General features: G+C 39.6%; 1 protein-coding gene across 1 annotated transcript in view; it reads left to right on the top strand.

Annotated features, from left to right (window-relative positions):
* ppat (phosphoribosyl pyrophosphate amidotransferase) overlaps positions 1 to 20,023 on the top strand; it is a 57,959-nt gene that overhangs the window by 29,504 nt on the left and 8,432 nt on the right. The window contains exons 6-8 of the mRNA XM_043690405.2: positions 850 to 928; positions 12,517 to 12,668; positions 15,577 to 15,704. Coding sequence (XP_043546340.1) covers positions 850 to 928; positions 12,517 to 12,668; positions 15,577 to 15,704 — 359 coding nt within the window. The remainder of the gene's footprint in view (positions 1 to 849; positions 929 to 12,516; positions 12,669 to 15,576; positions 15,705 to 20,023) is intronic.

Here is a 20,023-nt window from a genome sequence, read left to right as displayed (position 1 = left end):
GTGCAAGGATATTTTCATAGAATGGGATAACAAATGAATAGCATTAGTGGAACAGAGGAGGGGTTCAGTTAACAAACTTTTATATGACTAAGTTGGGATAAATGCATTTTCATTCTCCGTACTGGTCACAACATAAAATAATATACGTCAGTTCTGATGTGGCCAATTCTTTGCTTTCTGTATGTTAGATTTAAGTAACACAGTTATCAATTTCTGTTAAAACAAAACCCACTCAATGAGGATGCAGAATTAGTTAACATAATTTGCATTATGAAAATATAAACATAACCATAAATATATATATAGTGGTGTAGTGGTAATGGACATGGGTTTGAATGCCACCTGATACATTGTGAAATTTGAATTTAAAAAGACTGGGACAAGAAGTTAGCGTAATGGCAACCAATCTGGTTCCCTGATGCCTTTTAGGGAAATCTGCCATCCTTGTCTCATTTGGCCTACTGTAACTTTGGACCAGCAGCAACATGGTTGGCTCTTAGCTGCCTTCCGGGAGCTATTAGGGGTGAGCAGTAAATTCTGGCTGAGCCAGCAATGCCCACATCCCATGAATAAAGAAGGGGTAGTTGCAGAGGATAGATAAGTTCAGTTTTCCTTTGATATTAATTTTGAAAAGCAAAAAGAGAATGTTGGCACATGTGTTTTTGTAATTATAAAGGGAGAGAATTCAGAATTATTTTTAACAAATTATTTAATAGTCTTATCGCATTACATTCATTTCTGATTAGAAAGTTTGACAGTGGAATTTAGGATTATTGCATGCTTTATACATAAGTATAATTGCATGCTTTATACATTTTTATTTAGATGTTTTTGCACTTTTGAATACAGGAGAGGCATACAATGAAACAGAAACTGAAGGATGGGTGGTTTCTTCTGAATCGTGCAGTTTCCAGTCAATTGGAGCCAGGTGAGGTTAATGGTTACCTTTTTGAATGGTGTTAAAAATCACACAACACCAGGTTATAGTCCAATTGGTTTATTTGGAAGCACTAACTTTCAGAGCACTGCTCCTTATCAGGTAGTTCATGATGAACTCGTGCTTCCAAATAAATCTGATGTTCTATGACCTGGTGGTGTCCAACCCAGTCCAGCACCAACTCTTCCACATTACGAATGGTGGCAGTGTCCCCTTCAAACTGCATTTTTAAGTTATCTCCAGCACCATCTCCCTCAGCTTTTGATGATTTGCATTGCCCTTGCCGAGTTGACATGTAAATAAATCATTTAGGAAAACACTAGTGATTTACTGGTAATAGTTAATAGAACAGAAGAACACAGAAACAATTTGTCTCTGCTGCCCATGATGCAATGTTAAATTTAATCCTGTTTTAGCTGCAAATGGTCTGTATCCATCTATTCTCTGCCTGTTCATTTTTCTGTCTAAATGCTGCTGAACTTTGCTAACATATCTACTCCTATCAAAACAATCCTCCCTTGGTAGTGCATTCCAGGCACCTACCACTGTCTCTGTTTCAATAAAAAACTTGGCTCGCACATCATGATGCAGTTGTATAAGACTCTGGTGCGGCCGCGTCTGGAATATTGTGTGCAGTTTTGGTCGCCATACTATAGGAAGGATGTGGAGGCACTGGAACGGGTGCAGAGGAGGTTTACCAGGATGTTGCCTGGTATGGAAGGAAGATCGTATGAGGAAAGATTGAGACACTTGGGGCTGTTTTCATTAGAGAAAAGAAGGTTTAGGGGTGACTTGATTGAGGTGTACAAGATGATTAGGGGGTTAGATAGGGTTGACAGTGTGAACCTTTTCCCGCGTATGGAGTCGGGTATTACAAGGGGGCATAGCTTTAAATTAAGGGGGGGTAGATATAGGACTGAAGTTAGGGGTAGGTTCTTCACTCAGCGAGTCGTAAGTTCATGGAATGCCCTGCCAGTAGCAGTGGTGGACTCTCCCTCTTTATGGGCATTTAAGCGGGCATTGGATAGGTATATGGAGGATAGTGGGTTAGTATAGGTTAGGTGGGCTTGGATCGGCGCAACATCGAGGGCCAAAGGGCCTGTACTGCGCTGTATTCTTCTATGTTCTATGTTCTATGTTCTATCTCCCTTAAATGTTTTCCCTCTCATCTTAAATCCTTGAGCAAAGCATTGAGTATAGGAGTTAGGATGTCATGTTATGGCTGTACAGGAAATTGGTGAGCCCTGTTTTGGAGTACTGCATACAATTCTGGTCACCCTTCGCAAGGAAGAATCTTATTAAATTGGAAAAGGTACAGAAATGATTTACAAGGACCTGGAGACTGGAGGTTTGGTTTATAAAAGAGGCCGGATAGGCTGAGATTTGTTTTCCAGGAGCATAGGAGGTGAAGGGGTGACCTTGTGGAGATTTGAGGGGTATTAATAAGGTGAAGAGCAAAGGGCATTGGTCTAAGATGAGAGGGGAAGATTTAAAAGGGACCAGAAAGGTAACTTGTTCCACACAGAGTAGTACATATGTGGAATGAACTGCCAAAGGAAATGGTAGGTGCAGATGCAATTACAACATTTAAATGGCATTTGGACAGGTGTACGGACAAGAAAGGTTTAGAGGGAACAAATTACTGCTGAGCTGGAATTTGTACTGAAAACAACAAATGCTCGAGATCACATCAAGTCAGACAGCATCCATGGAGAGACAGCAAGCTGACATTTTGAATCTAGATCATAAGAGCTGAAGTAAAATGTGGAGGGGGCAGCAGTTATGCTATTGTTTGGGTGGTGGTAGGAGTGGTGGATGTAGGGTGCTGGTGAGAAAAGGTATTAGTAGTTTTACCCAAGTGATTGGAATTTGAGAATGGCATATAAATGGTATGTCACACGTCAGACTTGAAAAGACAGGTGGGTTGGGGGCGGGAGGAGAGGAGGGGAGACACGATAACAACCTAAAAGAAAGGAAAGAAATGGTTCACAATTTAAAGGATACTTGTGTCATCTGTCAACTTACTAATCAAATCATCAACATTTTTATCGAAGTCATTTCTGTATATATTACAAATAACAGAAGTCCATGCACTGATCCTTGCAAGAACAAGACCTCCAATCAGTAAAATACTCCTCCACAGAAATAGATGATGGGGAAATAAAAATGTAGAGTTGTGTGTAAGAGTACTTACTTAGAACAGTATAGTACAAGAATGGCCCTTCGGTTGAAAATTTGTATCGACTGTGATGCTGTCTTAAGCTCATCATATTTGCCTGCATGTGATCCAATCCCTCTGGATATAAGTGAAAATGGTGCTAGTGTGTAAACATATACTGATAAAAAAATATTTTCTCAAAGTTTGAAATGTTAGATTTGCTGATAGAGTACATAAATATCACCGTGCATGATAATCTTAACACATTTCAATATAAATTGAATACAACTCCTTTATTTGTCCTACTCTGCACCCCAATTGAACTAATTAATTTCATAAATGAGGGAACTAGAAAAGACAAACTACGGATTTTGCATTTCCAAAGTATATCTCTCAACTTCATGATGTCCACGCATGCTTTTCAAAATAAATAACTGTGCGGTAATTGTTATTCTGCAGGAATCAAATTGCAAACAGCAATGTTGAATGATTCTATGGAATGCACTATGGAATTCACAGAAGGCTGTGGAGGCCAGGTCATTGAGTTTATTTAAGACTGAGAGGTTCTTGAGTATCATGGGTTATGGTGAAAAACAAAAGAATAGGGTAGAGAACTTATCATCCATGATTGAATAGCAGAGCAGACTTGATGGGCTAAATGGCCTGATTTCTGCTCATATGTCTTATGGTCCGATTATCTTTTGGTCTATAACCCAAGATAGCTTGAAGGATGCATATTAGGTAGAACGTTCAGTCATCTTTGAATATTATCATGAAATGGTTTATGTTCACCTCAGCAAGTTGTTGAGCTCTTAGTTTAATACCTCATCCTTAAGTAGTACTTGTAACAACATGGCATTCATTCAGTATTATATTGGCCTAGATAATGGTTATAGCACAGAAGGAGGCTGTTTGTCTCCAGGTGTGTGTTGGTTATCTTTGACTGTGACTCACCCACTGGCCTACCCTTCTCTTCCTCACACCCCCATTCCAAGATACTAATACTCTTTTTGGTCTTCAGCTATTTTGTAAACAATGAGGAGTGATTGTGCGATGTCAATATTCAACAATGACTGGAATCTGAGCTGCAGACATTGCACCACATTAGGGAAGGACACATTACTCCAAAGGGTGGTCACACCCCTCAGATTAAGGAGTTCAAAATTAATCTTTGATCAGAAACAGGAAGGTGTGATTACAGGTAAGGCAGATGTGATGACACAGTGTGTCAAAATTGAGGTGCCTTAGCTCCTGCAATTATCCAGTAGTTACCAGGTTCTTGCAAGCTGTGTGGATGAGAGTGGGGACTGCAGGAGGATGAGTAAACTGAACATGGCACCTTGGTACAAGGTGCCATTCAAGTGGGGGAAGGAAGAAAATAGGATCATAGCTGTGATGGGGATTGTAAAATTAGGGGGATGGATTCTGTTTGCTGCAGCCATGAGCAGGAATCCTGAAGGGGTGTTGTCATTGGAGCTAGAAAAGAATTTAGAGAGGAAGGGGTGAGATTGAGTGATCGTCATCAACATTAGTACCAATGACATTGGTCGGACTAGAAAGGAGGTTTTACTGAAAGACTTTAAACAGTCAAGAGCTAAGTTAGAAAGCAGAACTTCCAATGATCTATGGATTTTAAAAAATTCACTTGTGTGACATTAGTACTGCTGGCTGGCCAGCATTTATTGTCCCTCCTTTGTTGTCCTGGAGAAGGTGGTGGTGAGCTGCTGCCTTGAAACTTTGCAGTACACGTGCTGTAGATTGCCTCACAATAGCATTAGGGAGGAAATCGCAGGATTTTGGCCCAGTAAAAGTGAAGCATCAGCGATTATATTTCCAAATCAGGATGGCTAGTGACTTAGAGGGAAACTTGCAGGTGTTGGTATTCCTATGTATCTAAAAGGACAAGGGCAGTAGGTATACGTTGTCATTGGTTTGGAAGGTACTGTCTAAGGATCAGTGACTTTCTGCAGTGCATTTTGCTGATGGGACACACTGCTGCTACTGAGTGTCGGTGGTGAAGGGAGTGGATGTGGTTCCAATCATGTGGGCTATTTTGTCTTGGATGGTGTAAAGTTTCTTCAGTGTTGTTGGAGGTGCACTCCTGACTTGTGCCTAGTAGATGATGAATAGGCTTTGAGGAGTCAGGCTGTGAGTTACTCACTACTGTATTCTGAGCCTCTGACCTGTTGTTGAAGCCAGAGTGTTTATCAGATGAGTGCAATTGAGTTTCTGGTCAATGGTAATAGCTCTCTTTCTCTTTTTTTCTCCCCCCCCCCCCCCAAGAATGTTGATAGTGGGGTATTCAATGAAAGTAACATTATTGAATGTCAAGGGGCAGTAGTGGAATTGTCTCTTCTTGGAAATGGTCAGTATCTTGTATTTGTATGGTACGCATGTTACTTGCTAGTTGTCAGCCCAAGCCTGGATATTGTCCAGATCTTTCTGCATTTGAATGTGGACTCCTTCAGTATTTGGGGACTCCTGAATGGTGCTGAACGTTGTGCAATCATTAGCGAACATCCCCATTTCTAACCTTAATTTAGAGGGAAGGTCATTGATGAAGCAGGTGAACGTGGTTGGGCCTAGGACACTGCTCTCAGGAACTCCTGCAGAGATGTCCTGTAACTGAGATGACTGGCCTCCAACATCCACAATATCTTCCTGTGTATCAGTTATGACTCCAACCAGTGGAACGTTTGCCCCGATACCCATTGATTCCAGTTTTGTGAGGGCTCCTTGATGCCACACTTGTTTGAATGTGGCTTTGACATCAAGGGCTATCTCTCCCAGAAATCAACTCTTTTCTGTCTGTATTTGAACTAAGGCTGTAATTAGGTTTAAGGACTGAATGGCTTTGGGGGCGACACAAACTGGGCGTCACTGAGCAGGTTATTGTTGAGCAGGAGCAGCTTGGTAGCACTGTTAATGACACCTTCCATCATTTTACTGATGATTGATAGAGTGAATAGAGTGATGGCTCGGTTGTATTTGTCCTGTTCTGTGTTCAGGACACACCTAGGCAATTTTCCACATTGACCAGTAGATTACAGAGTTGTAACTGTGATGGCTAAGACAGTGGCAAGTTCTGGAGCACAGGTTTCGGAACTATTGTCGGAATGTTGTCAGGGTCCCAAAACCTTTGGACTATCCAATGCCTTAAACCATTTCTTGATATCATGTGGAGTGATTCAAATTAGCTGAAGATTGGCATCTGTATTGCTGGGGACCACTGGAGGATGTCGAGATGATTATACACTCAGCAATTTTCAGTCAGACGTGCTACGAATGCTTCAGCCTTATCATTTTGGGCTGTTCCATCATTGATTTGGGGATGTTTGTGGAGTTGCCTCCTCAAGTCAGTTGTTTAATTGCCCATCCATCACAACTGGATGTGGCAGGACTGCAGAGCTAGATATGATCTGTTATTTGTGGAATTGCTTAATTCTCTGTCACTTGCTGCTTATGCTGTTTGGCAAGTTTGGTAGCTTCACTCTGTTGACACCTCATTTTTAGGTATGCCCGGTGCTACTCCTGGCATGCCCTCCTGCAGTTTCCATTGAACTAGGGTTGATCCATTGGCTTGATGGTAATGGTTGAGTGGGGAGTATACTGGGCCATAAGATTATAGATTATGCTGGAGTACAATTCTGCTGTTGATGGCCCACAGCACCTCATGAATGCCCAGCCTTGAGTTGCTAAATCTGTTTGAAGCCTGTTCCATTTAACACTGTGATAGTGCCACAAGGTAGAGTATTCTTAATATGAATGCAGAATTTTGTCTCTACAATAGCTGTGCAGTGGTCATTATTACTGATACAGATTACAATCTTGACCAGATTCATCTGCAGCCAAGTAAAGTATGTTTTCCGTCACCTGCCACAGGCCCAATCCATCAGCTGTGTCCTTTCAGGGCCCAAGCAGTAGTGCTGCTGCATCCCTACTCTTGTTGGTGGTCGTTCCACCCTCCGTGCTTTCTCCAAGTGTTGTTCAACATGGAGAAGTACTGATTCATCAATCAAGGGAGGGCGGCAGATGGTAATCAGCAGGAAGTTTCCTTGCCCATGTTTAACCTGAAGCCATGAGACTTCATGGGGACAAGTAAGTGTTAAGGATTCCCAGAGCAACTCTTTTCCAACTGTATAACACTGTGCCAATAGGACAGGACATAAACGGCAATGTAATGTCTGGGTTATTGTCAGTCAGGTATGATTCTGAGAGTATGACTGTGCTGTTGTTTGACTAGTCTGAGACAGCTCTCCCAATTTTGTCACTAGCCCCCAGACATTAGTAAGGAGGACATTGCAGGATCAACAGGGCTATTTCTGCTTTTGTCTTTTTGAATATCTAGGTCAATGCCAGATGATCCATTCAGTCTTATTTCTTTGCTGCCTTTTTTACTAAAGGAGCTGAGCCATAGACAAATTGTCATAGGGTAAATAAAGTCTGGTTAAATGCGTGGCTGAGAGATTGGTGGGGGTGGAATGGGTTTCAGTTCATGGAGAACTGGCATCTGTACTAGGATAGAAGGGAGCTGTTTTTGGTGGGAGGGGCTTCACTTGAACTCTGCTGGGATCAATGTCCTGGCAAATCAAACAACTAACGCTGTAGAGACAGCTTCAAAGTAATTTCGGGTGGAGTGTTGTTTGGGAGCGGTGAAGATGGAAATGTTAGGATAGGGGAAATATAAGCTTAATAAGCAATAGGGTATGCCAGCATTACAGGACAGCTATTTAGAAAATTATTCCCAAAGTGAAATAGGAAAGTGCAGCATGGGTGAATGACCTAATTCTGCTGTTATATCACATGGTCTTTGGACTGACAAGAAGAAAAGACTGGTAGGGTAGCATTGTTCATGTAGAATGGACTAAGTACGATAGCAAGATTATCTTGAACCGAAAGATGTACAATCTGTATTGGTGGAGCTAGGAACCAAAAAGGAAAAGGTGGTAGTGGTTTATAGGTCCCCCAACTAGCTATCCAATGAGATAGAGAATATCCAGAGATATTGAGGACATGTAACAATTACAGTACATTAATTATGGGCAACTTTAAGACTTGTGTAGATTAGATAGTTATATTGGCAAAGAAAACCATGAGGAATAATTCCTTAAGTGCACATTGGATAGTTTCCTAGAATAGCATGTGGATTCAAGCAGGGATCAGGCTGTTTTGGATCTGGTGATGTATGATGAAAGAGGTTTAATAAATTATGTCAGAATGAAAGGTTCCATAGGGAACAGTGACCATAACATGGTAGAATTTAGTATTCAGTTTTAGAGGGAAGAACTTGGTTTGATAACAACTGTTCTAAGCTTACATAAGGGTATGAGGAATGAGGGGTGAGCTGCTTTGGGTGGACTGAGAAAGGAGTTTTATCAGCTAAGATGGTTTAGGAACAGTGGTAGATGTTTAAGAAAGTAGTTAATGGCTCACAGTATGGAAGAAGGATCCTATGAAGGGGATAAACCAAGTATGGTTAGCCAGGGACATTAAGGAAAGCATCACATTGAAAGAGAAAACATACACTGTAGCAAAGATTATTGGTAAGTCAGAGGATTTGGAAATTTTTTAAAAATCAGCAAAAGAAGTAATTAGGGAAAAAATAAACTATTGAGTGTAAATAGTCATATCAACATGGACAGAAAGAATTTTTTTAAAAAATGTAAAAAGGAAGAGATGGACCAAAGTGAATTGTAGACCCCTTGGAGGCTGGGAAAAGAATAATGAGGAACCAGGAAATGTAGAAGAATTGAATAAGTACTTGCATTAGTTTCTACAGAAGAAGACACTATTAGTATTTCAACATTACTAAATAATCAAGGGGCACTATTAAATAATCAAGGGGCACAAAGAGGAGTGGAAATAAATAACTGTCACTAGAGAAAAACTTGGGAAGCAAATGGGGCTAAAGATCAATAAGTCTCCTGGACCTGATCGGATGGATTCTCTGATATTAAGGAAAGTAGCTGTAGAGATAGTGATGCACTGGTAGTAATTTTCCAGGGGTCCCAGAGAATTGGAAAACTACTAATGTAACACCCTTATTCAAAAGAAGAAGGAAACAAATAACAGGGGAGTATAGCAAAATATAAATTGTTGGAGAAACTAAGCATGTTTTGCAGCATCTGTAGGAAAAAAAGCAGAGTTAGCGTCATCCGAACTGTACAGTCACCAAAGTTAACATTAACTCTGCTTTCTTCCCTGATGCTGAGTTTCTTCAGCAATTTCTATTTTTGTTTCCGATCTCCGGCATCCACACTTCTTTGTTGTATAATAGATGACTACAGGTTAGTTAGCTTAATATGTTATCTGTACAATATTAATCTGTGATAAAGGATGTAACAGAATATTTTGAAATACATAGTTGACAAGGATTCATGAAGAGGATATTATGCCTGACAAATTTAATGAGAATTCTTTTGAGTTAACGAGCAGGATAAAGGGGATGTAATATATTTGAATTTTCATAAAGTGTTTGATAAGATACCACACACACACACACACACACACACACACACACACACACAACTATTTAATAAAATAAGAGCTCATGGTATTGGCAGCATGGATAAAGGATTGGCTAACCAATAAAAGGAGGGAGAAAGTGAGCACTCCAGATGCTGGAGATCAGAGTCGAAAAGTGTGATACTGGAAAAGAACAGCCGGTCAGGCAGCATCTGAGGAGCAGGAGAATTGATGTTTCGAGCATAAGCCCCTCTTCAGGAATGATGAAGGGTATGAAACGTTGATTTTCCTGCTTCTTGGATGCTGCCTGACCAGCTGTGCTTTTCCAGCACTACACTCTTCGACCCTAACTAATAAAACACAGTTAGGATAAGGAAGGCATTTTCAGGATGGTAACCTTTTACTAGTGGTAAGTCACAGGGACCATTGCTATGGTCACAATTATTTACAAAATGTATGTTACTGATTTGGATGAGGAAAGTGAATGTACTATAGCCAAGTTTGCAGATGACTCAAAATGAGTGGCAAGGCAGTAGTGAGGGTGATGAGAGTGGTACTGGAAATGCACAGCAGGTCAGAACGATGTTTCGGACAGGAGCCCTTCATCAGGAATCCCCTAATGAAGGGCTCCTGTCTGAAACATTGATTTTCCTGCTCCTCTGATGCTGCCTGACCTGCTGTGCATTTCCAGTACCACTCTCTAATCTTGACTCTAATGTCCAGCATCTTCTGTCCTCACTTTTGCCCAGTACTGAGGATGATAGAGTCTCTAGAGGATTTAAACAGATGAAGTGGGTAGGCAAAAGCTTGGCAAATGAAATACATTGTCAATAATATGAGGTTACGTACTTAGGCAGGAAGAATAAAGAAACTGAATATTATTTAACTGGAGAAAGACTGCACAGAGCTCCAGAACAGAGGGATTTGAGAATCCTTGTGCATGAATCACACAAGCTACCATCCAAATTCAGCAGGCAATAGGAAAGACAAATGGAACAAGGCACTAGTCAGATCACAGCTGGGATACTGTGAACCATTTTGGGCTCCTTATCTGAGGAACGATATACTGGCATTGGCAATCCAGAGAAGGTTCACCCAGGTATGGAAAGATTTTCTTTTGAGAAGAGTGGACAGCGTCGTGGTAGTAGTTAGCACTGCAGACTCACAGCACCAGGGGCCCAGTTTCAAATCCAGCCTTGGGCAACTATCTTTAAGACGTTTGCATGTTCTTCCCATCTCTACGTGGGTTTCTTCTGAGTGTTCCAGATTCCTCCCACAGTACAAAGATCTGCAGGTTAGGTGGATAAACCATGCTAAACATTGCCCCATTGTTATTCGGGGATGTGCAAGTTATGTGGGTTAACTATAGTAAAACTCCATACAGAATTATGGAGTGTGAGTGGGATACTGTTCAGAGGGTCAGTGCTAACCCAATGGGCTGAATACTTCTTTCTACACTTAAGTATTCTGTAATTGTGAGAGTTTCAGTAGGTTGGGCCTATACTCGTTGGAATGTAGAAGAATATGAGCAACTTGACAGATTGATGTGGAAAGGTTTTTTTTCCCTTATGGGAAAGTTTAGGACCAGGTTTCATAAAGGAGTTACATATTTAAGGTAGAAATGAAGAGGAATTTCTTCGAGGGTAATGAATTTGTGTAATCAGTTACCAGAGGGCTGTCAAGGCTGGACACTTACGTATATTGAAAGCTGTGATACACATTTTCAAAATAGTAATGGAATCAAAGGGTCAAGAGGAAAAGACAATTAAGTGGAGTTGAGGATTATCAGATCAGCCATGATCTTAATGAATGGCGGAGCAGGCTGAATAGCATAACTTCTGTGTTTTATGGTCTTATGAACTAGTGGTCTAAGTTAGAATCAGGAAATTGCATGTCTCTTTGCTTAACTTAATTATAGTTAATTATGTTGGAAAAGATTATTGTAGATACTTTGTCTTACAACCCTCAGATGAAGTTGCATTGAAGTGGTTTCCTGGGGATTAAAAAAAAGCTACTCGGCCTCACTAATAATTTTTGACGTCTCCAGAATTTTTAATGACAGCAATTCTGACTGGGGAACCGATCAGTTGAGAACCACAAAGATCAATTCTCTTCTTTTTTTTTTAACCAGGAAACTACATGAATGTAAAAAAAAAACGGTATGCAATTATTTGTCGACATCAACTTTATAAATGAAAAAAGATGATAAGTAGATTCATTTAGTGGGGAATGTGCCTGTGATGAGGAGATGTCATGTAGCAACTAGTATTAATGCTCTTGAGTCATAAGGTTTGGTTCAAGTCCCATTCCAGGACTTGAGCACAATAATCAAGCCTGGTACTCCAGTACATATTGAGAGAGCACTGCACTGTTGGATATTGTTTACAGATGTAAAATTGAGCCCCTGTCACCAGCTTGGATAGATGTCAAAGATCTTATGACTCTGCTTCAAAGAAGAGCAAGGGGAGTTATCCCGGTTGTATTGGCCAATACTTATCCTTCAGTCAACATCAGAAAAGAGTAGATTGTCTGTTTATTATTTCATTGTTGTTCATGGGAGCATGTTGTATATAAATTGCTGCCTTTCCTACTTTTATATCAGTAACTGTGCTTCAAAATTACTTAAAGAAAGACTTGCATTTATATCATACTTTTCATGACTGGGTGAAACAAAGCACTGTAGCCAATTAAGTGTCATGCTCTGTACTTGAGTAGGAGTGGAATGAAACATATGTACACCATACAGGGTTGCATGCTCAAAGTTGCTGAGTAGAACAGTTGAACAGTAATTTTGAGACTGAATTTCAGAAAAAAATTACTGTTGTTATTTTCCGTTCCATCATCTGTTAGAAAGTGTTTAATTTCTTTCTTGGTGTAATTTTGAGTGGCTAGCTTGGAAAGTCAGCAATTCTTGTATAGAACTTCTTACAGTGTTCTCCCTCTTCCATTTTTGTAGATATTATCGTGAAATATTACCAGGAGAAATTGTACAGATCTCCAAGAATGGTGTCCAGACACTTGACGTTGTCCCAAGGGCTGGAGGAGATCCACCTGCTTTCTGTATCTTTGAATATGTTTATTTTGCTAGACCTGACTCTATATTTGAAGGTAATTCTAAATTTTTGGGGGAATGTCCATGCAATCATTTTTAATTTTCTGGATCCTGTTATAAATTATAAATTGTTCTTCCCTACTAAATCCTCAGCTGAAAGCCTAACATAATTGTAAAACAAATGGTTTTTAAACTTTTTGTGAGGTAGAATTTACTTTAATTTTAAAGACTATCCAATGAAAGATCCAAAAATAAATTAAGGCAATACTGATTTTGTTGGGCCATGTAGCTATAGAGTTTGGCTGTCAAAATGTAGCTTTGAATAAAATCTCTGACTCTTGCATAGAAACAAAGTAGGAACAGGAATAGGCCATTCAACTCCTCGAGCTGCCTTGTTGTTCAATCTAATTGTTGCTAATCATCCAACACAGTACTCTGTCCCTGCTTTCTCCTCATACCATTCAATCCCTTTAGCCCTAAGAACTATATCTAACTCATTCTTGAAAAACATGTAGTGGCATTTTGTGGCAGAGAATTCCACTGGATGAAGAAATCTTTTTTCTTCTTGGTTCTAAGTAGCATACCAATTCTCCTTACTTTTTGACCTCTCGTTCTGCATTCCCCATTCATCGGGAACATCCTTCCTGTGTTTACTTTATTCAGTACTCTTAGAATTTTATAGGTTTCTGTGATATCCCTCTTCATTCTTCTTAGCTACAGTGAGTATAGCCCTAACTGATCAGTCTTTCTTCACATGTCAGTCCTGCTATCCCAGGAAACAGTCTGGTAAACTTTCATTGCCCTTCCTTCATAGGCAGAACAACCTCCCCCAGATAAAAGGACTAAAATTGCATACATGTGCTCTCTCAAACTCAACAAGACATCCCTACTCCTGTACCTGCATCCACTCACTGTGAAGGCCTATACAGCACTTACCTTCTCCACTGCTTGCTGCACCTGCATGCTTACTTCTAACAATTAGTGTACAAGAACACCAATGACTTGTTGCACTTTTCCCTTTTCCATCTATCACTATTGAGGTAATTATCTGCCTTCTAGGTTTTACTTTCAGAGTGGATAATCTCATATTTATCCACATTACATTTAATTTGCCGTTCATTTTCCATTCATTCATCTTGTCCAAAACACACTTAAGTATCTCTGATTCCTCCTGAAAGTTGACCCTCACACACAAACTTATGTTGTCTGCAAAATTGGAGATGTTACATTCAGTCCCTTCATCTAAATCATTGATATATCATATAAATAGCTGAAGTACAAGCAGGCTTGTGGCAACCCATTAGTCACTGGCTGGCATTCAGAAAATGACTTTTTTTTTATTCCTACACTGTTTTCTGTCTGTCACTTAGCTCCCTGTCCATATCAATACACTATTCCCAAAGTCCAAGTAATATTTTATCTCTGAGCTGGAAGCCTAGGTTCCAGTCCCAATGCTCCAGAAATGTATAATGACATCTTTGAACAGTTTGCTCAGAAAATATCAACCACACATACTGGCTCTGACTTAACAACTTTCCTAGTTACATCCTTGAAAAATTCCAGTAGATTTGTCAAGTGTGATTTCCCTTTTGTAAATACATGCTGACTCTGCCAAATCCTGACACTGTCTCCTTCACACATTTGATCCAGTCCTGCCCAGGAACAACCCGTCCTACATGTATTGGAACCATCTTGCTTAGAATCAGTACCATACCTCAAAGGTGAAACCTTCTCCTTGCACCATCTCTCCAGCCATGTTTTCATCTGATATATCCTGCCATTTCTCCCTGAACTAGTACGTTACACTGATAGCAATTCTGAGGTCACTACTTTTGAGGTCCTACTTTTTTTAACTTGCTTCCTAGCTCCTGATATTCTGCTTTTAGGACTTTTTTTTTAAAAAAAACCTGTGTCCTTGGTACAGATATATACCATGACACTGGCTATTCATCCTCCCATTCTAGAATGTCCTGCAGCCACTGAGATTTCCTTGACCTTAATAGCTGGGAGATATGTACCATCCTAGAGCCTTGTTTGCAGCCACTGAAATGTCTCTACTCTTACATTTGAATCCCGTATTGCAATTGATGTTTCACACATTCCTCTTCCTCCGTGCAGCAGAGCCAACCATGACGCAATGAATCTGGCTGTTCCCTCACCTCCCCAACAGTATCTAAAGTGGATTATTTGCTTTGAAACAGAATGGCCATAGGATTTTTGCACTGTTTTTCTGCTTGATGGTCATTCGTTCCATCCTGCCTGTGGAATGACCATCTCTGTGCGATCCATGATACTGTCAGCTTCACAGTATCCTCAATCACTGGTGATATTCCAAAACTAGGGTCCCAGGATCTGCAGCTGGAGCCATTTCTTGTACACATTTGGTCCTGGGCACTGGAACTCCACTTCATTTAGAGAGCAAGAAAATAGCCCAGTCTTGAGCACTCCTTTCACGGCTTAAATTAAGCTCTTACATTTTGCTTAAAATCAAATAATACTAACTACTCTGGGGCCCTTCTTTGGGTTTCTGCACTATCGCCCTTCCAAACTATAAACCCAAAATAAAGACCTTGCAAACTGCATAAACTATTTTTTAAAAAAGTCTAAATACTCATCAAATCTTACTCATCTAATCATTTGCTTCTTGTCACATCACTTTTGACACTGACCCCAGAGTGCTTTGCTATAATGCTGACTGTGGGCACGCTTTCCAGCATACTTCACTGTGCTGACTGGGGACGCTTTTTTCCCCACTCGTCTTGTTATGGTACTTTGATTATACATGCAATCTTATTAAATTTCATTTCAAAATGAAATTGTCTCTGAGGAAAAAAAAAGTGCCTCTATAATTAAGCAATAAAAGACACGATTCCAGATTTGCATTTCATGTAATCGCACAAATCTCTACTTTTTAATGTAGCAGGACTATATTCACTTGTATATTATTTTCCTTCAATTTATAAGGACAGATGGTATATACAGTCAGACAGCGTTGTGGGAGGCAGCTTGCTATTGAAGCACCTGTTGATGCAGACTTGGTTAGTACGGTTCCTGAATCTGCTACTCCAGCAGCACTTGGTTATGCACAAGAGGTATGTAATAAACTCATAAAATGTAATAATGCAATGCAATAATGTAGTATCATAAGACAGTACAGAGTAGGAGGCTCTTTGGCATATTTTGCTTGTCCTGGCACTTTGGTAGAATTGCCCACCGCCTTGCTCACTTTCCATAGTCCTATAGTTTTTCTTCTTTTCAGCATTTGTGTTTTTTTTGAAATTATTATTGAGTCTCCTTCCACCACTACCTTAGCCAACGTATTCAAGATCACAATAACCTAAGTTTTTTTTTTAACCAGAAAGTAGATTTTTAGTATGTTTTCTGGTTGTTGACTTTTGTGTAATTTAATACAGTTTTTCCTTATTTTACTGTGTTAAGCCATAATATTGAACACATCTGTCCTTTTAAACTTTTCGGGGAAAAACAAAACTTCTCCAGTCTCTCAACAAGATTAAAGTTTCTCACTGTTGGTACCATTCCTCTAAATCCTTTCTGTCTGCCTATCTCAAGGCCTTGACAACCGATTAAAGTATGGTGTCTGGAATTAATGATATTCAATTAAGCTGAGGTTTAACTAGTATTTTAACTTATTAATATAAATTACTTGCTATTAATAAAATCAAGAATCCTATTCTTTTTGAAGTCTTCCCAACTTTTCTTTCCACCTTCAAACAATTAGTGTACACACAGCCCAGATTGCTGCACTCTTTTACAACTGTTTAGTTGAAGTTGGCTGTCTTCATCCTTCCTCAAAACTACCACTTAGATCCCTGAAGTCTGTTAATATCCTGATCATTGTTTACTATGTTTAGGTTTTCTGTCATTTGCAAATTTTGAAATTCCATCTTTATACCCAAATCTAGGTCATAAATATATATCAAAAAGAACAATGGGCCAGAATATAGTTTTTTAAAAAAAAAGCATAAATTAGCAAGAAAAATAAAACAGATTGTCAGAGCTTCTACAGCTATGTAAAAAGGAAGAGAGTAGCAAAAGCAAGTGCTTTCCAGAGGAGAAATTATAATGGGGAATAAGGAATTGGTAAAACCATCAAATTTTTTTTGGTCTTCACAGTAGAAAAGACTTCTTTTTAAAAAAAAAAAGATTGTGGTGAACTAAATAGCTAATAAAAGTGAGAACCTTTTTAAGTACTCTAATGGCTGTAGAGGAGAAGAAATAAAGAAACAAAAAGATGCACTGTTTGTTCTCTTCCAAAATCATCTCTATTAATTAATTAATTGGCAGGTTATTTTGTAACACTGTTTTAAGAAATGAAGAGAGAGATCATAGGCAACCTACAGGCTGGTTAGCTTAATATCAGTTCTTAGGATAATGTTGGAAGCTATTGTTAAGGAACTGGTAACAAACCATTTAGAAGCATCAGCATGCTTTTATGAAAGGGAAGTCATGTCTGACAAACTTATTAGCTTTTTGAGGATGTAACTGTCGGTAGATAAACAGTAAAATAGTAAATGTGTTGTGTTTGAATTTTCAAAAGACAATTAACAAGCTGTCACTTAAAAGGTTACGACATAAAATTAGGGCTTATTGGTTTGGTGTGATGGACCAAATTTTTCAGATAATAGGAGCGAGAACAGAAATTTGGAGGTGCACATCAGGATCCCACAGAATCTGTAACAGACCAACATACACTGAAATTGCCTGAGAATTTTAACTTTAAAATTGGCTGATTCCCTGTAGTCTAAGACCCTTTGTGAAAATCTCTGATTAGATACACAGGACTTATCCCTCTACCTACCATGTAACTATTACTCAGTTTAATACTTGGTCTAACTGCTGATTACTATCCCCAAACATTTACTCATTGACTCAACTATTCACTAGCCCAGAGTTATTCATTACAAAAACGTGAGACATTTATTAACTGTTTTGTGCTATTTTATAAACAGGGTGTATTTGTAATCTGAGGACTGCCTGTATTTTCAAGTTGGTATGTTATGACAAGTGGGTTCTCTGATATTTGCCAACTCTGTTAGTTATTTAGTTTAAGATACTTGGAGTAATCTAGCCCAGTTTATTCAAAGTTTGGGTTAAGATTTGTAGCTCGGGTGCTCGTTGTTGTGGTTCTGTTCGCGAGCTGGAAATTTTTGTTGCAAACGTTTCGCCCCCTGTCTAGGTTACATCCTCACTGCGTGGGAGCCTCCTGTGAAGCGCTTCTGTGGTGTTTCCTCCGGCATTTATAGTGGCCTGTCCCTGCCGCTTCCGGTTGTCAGTTTCAGCTGTCCGCTGTAGTGGCCGGTATATTGGGTCCAGGTCGATGTGTTGATGGTAACTCCATCAGCAAACACATCGACCTGGACCCAATATACCGGCCACTACAGCGGACAGCTGAAACTGACAACCGGAAGCGGCAGGGACAGGCCACTATAAATGCCGGAGGAAACACCACAGAAGCGCTTCACAGGAGGCTCCCAAGCACTGAGGATGTCACCTAGACAGGGGGCGAAACGTTTGCAAAAAAAATTGCCAGCTCGGCGAACAGAACCACAACAGCCCAGTTTATTGATAATGCAAAGTTGGATGGGTCTGTAAGGTATGAGGAGGACAGAGACAGCAAATACAGCGCTACAGATCATTGAGTGGCCATGAAGTGGCAGATGGAATGTAATGTGGATAAATGAGACATTATTCATTTTGGTGGGAAGACCGAAAAGTATTTTTTTATATATAAAATGTGCAAAGTTTTAAAATGCTGATATTCAGAGATGTGGGTATCGTTGTCCAAAGAAAATTAGCAAGCAGGTTTAACAAGCAGGAAGGTATCTGGCATTTTTTTTTATATATTGCAAAGGAGTTGTAGTACAGTAGAAAGGCTATCATGATAGAATTGTATATCTCTTTGCTGAGACTATATTTTCTATCAGGAGTACTGTATATAGTTCCTTGGAAGTTCAATACATGTTCACAAGAATGATTCCTTGGATAAGAAGTTTGACCTATAATGAGAGGCTGGGCAATTTGGATTTATATTCCCTGATGATTTGAAGAACAAGTGTTGTTGCAAGATTCTAAGCAGACTTGACAGGATAGATGCAGAGAAATTGATTTTTCTGGCTAGAGTCTAGAAGAAGGGTGTTTAGTTTTCAGAATCAACCATTTAAGACTGAAACAAAGAGTTTCTCAATTTTTGCAATTCTCCACTTCAGAGAACAAAGGATGCTCCACTGAATTGTTACAGTTTCTATATTTGTAAGGGATAGAAAGTAGTGTTGCCAAATTTGTTGATACATAACTTACCTTCCTATGTTTATGAAGAGGCATAAGGAGGCTACAAATAGAGATAGATGAGTGGACATACAAATGGCAAATGATGTATAATATTGGAAAATGTGAAATTGTCAACTTTGGCAGAAGAAGAAAAAAAGTATCTAAATGGTGAGAGATTTCAGAGCATTGGAAAGCCTGCATCCAGAGTACTGTTTTCAGTTTTGAACACCTTATTGAAGGAAGGATGTAAATAGTACCAGCTCAGCAAAGCTTTACTGGACTAATTCTTGAAATGGGCAGGTTGTCTTTATGAGGAAAGATTGGACGTGCGCAGCTTGTATCCACTGGCATTAAGAAGATTTATAGAATCATAGAGTCAACTTACTTGAAACCTGAGGAGTCTTAACCAGTTGGATATGGAGAGGATGTTTCCACAGATTCATAACCATCTGAGAGAAGAAATTCCTCCTCATCTGTCTTAAATGTGCAACCCCTTATTCTGAGAAGAATTAGGGTAGATGGGAATGTAGATCTGAAGTATATCAGGTCACCCATGATCTCATTGAATACCAAGTGGGTTCAACGGGCTGAATAGCTCACCACTTCTACTTGTTCCTATTTCTAGTAGCTTCTGGGGAACACTACATTGTTTCTGTTGAGTCTGAATAAAAGGCTCAACACCCCTCTTTCTGTCCTGTGGCCAATTTTGATATCCTGAGTGCAGCTGTCCCTTTTAAATGCATAGACTTTAATTTTTTGAGCATATTCTTTTGTGGTACTTTGTCAAATGTGTCTGGCAAGCTGAGATATACATTGTCAACCTCATTACTTATCAAGAGAGTTAAATCATTTGGATTTCTAAACTTCACCTGAGTAGCAATGCAGTGTTATGAATGTTGTACCAGTAATATATGTTAATGGTGCCTAACCTACGGCTCACAGACCACACATGATACACTACAGCATTATTTTACAGCCCAGCATTTGGGCAGCTTGGTGGCTCAGTGGTTAGTACTGCTGCCTCACAATAGTTTCATTTCTAACCTTGGGTGACTGCATGTGCAGAGTTTGCACCTTCTGCGTGGGTTTCCGCTGGGTACTCTGGTTTGTCCATAGTGATTAG

This window comes from Chiloscyllium plagiosum, unplaced genomic scaffold (genome assembly GCF_037043375.1).
Source record: "Chiloscyllium plagiosum isolate Xiang-an unplaced genomic scaffold, Cpla_swu_hap1 HiC_scaffold_1, whole genome shotgun sequence".
Lineage (NCBI taxonomy): Eukaryota > Metazoa > Chordata > Chondrichthyes > Orectolobiformes > Hemiscylliidae > Chiloscyllium > Chiloscyllium plagiosum.
The sequence above is the reverse complement of the archived record's forward strand: the minus strand, read 5'-3'. Positions and strand labels throughout refer to the sequence as shown.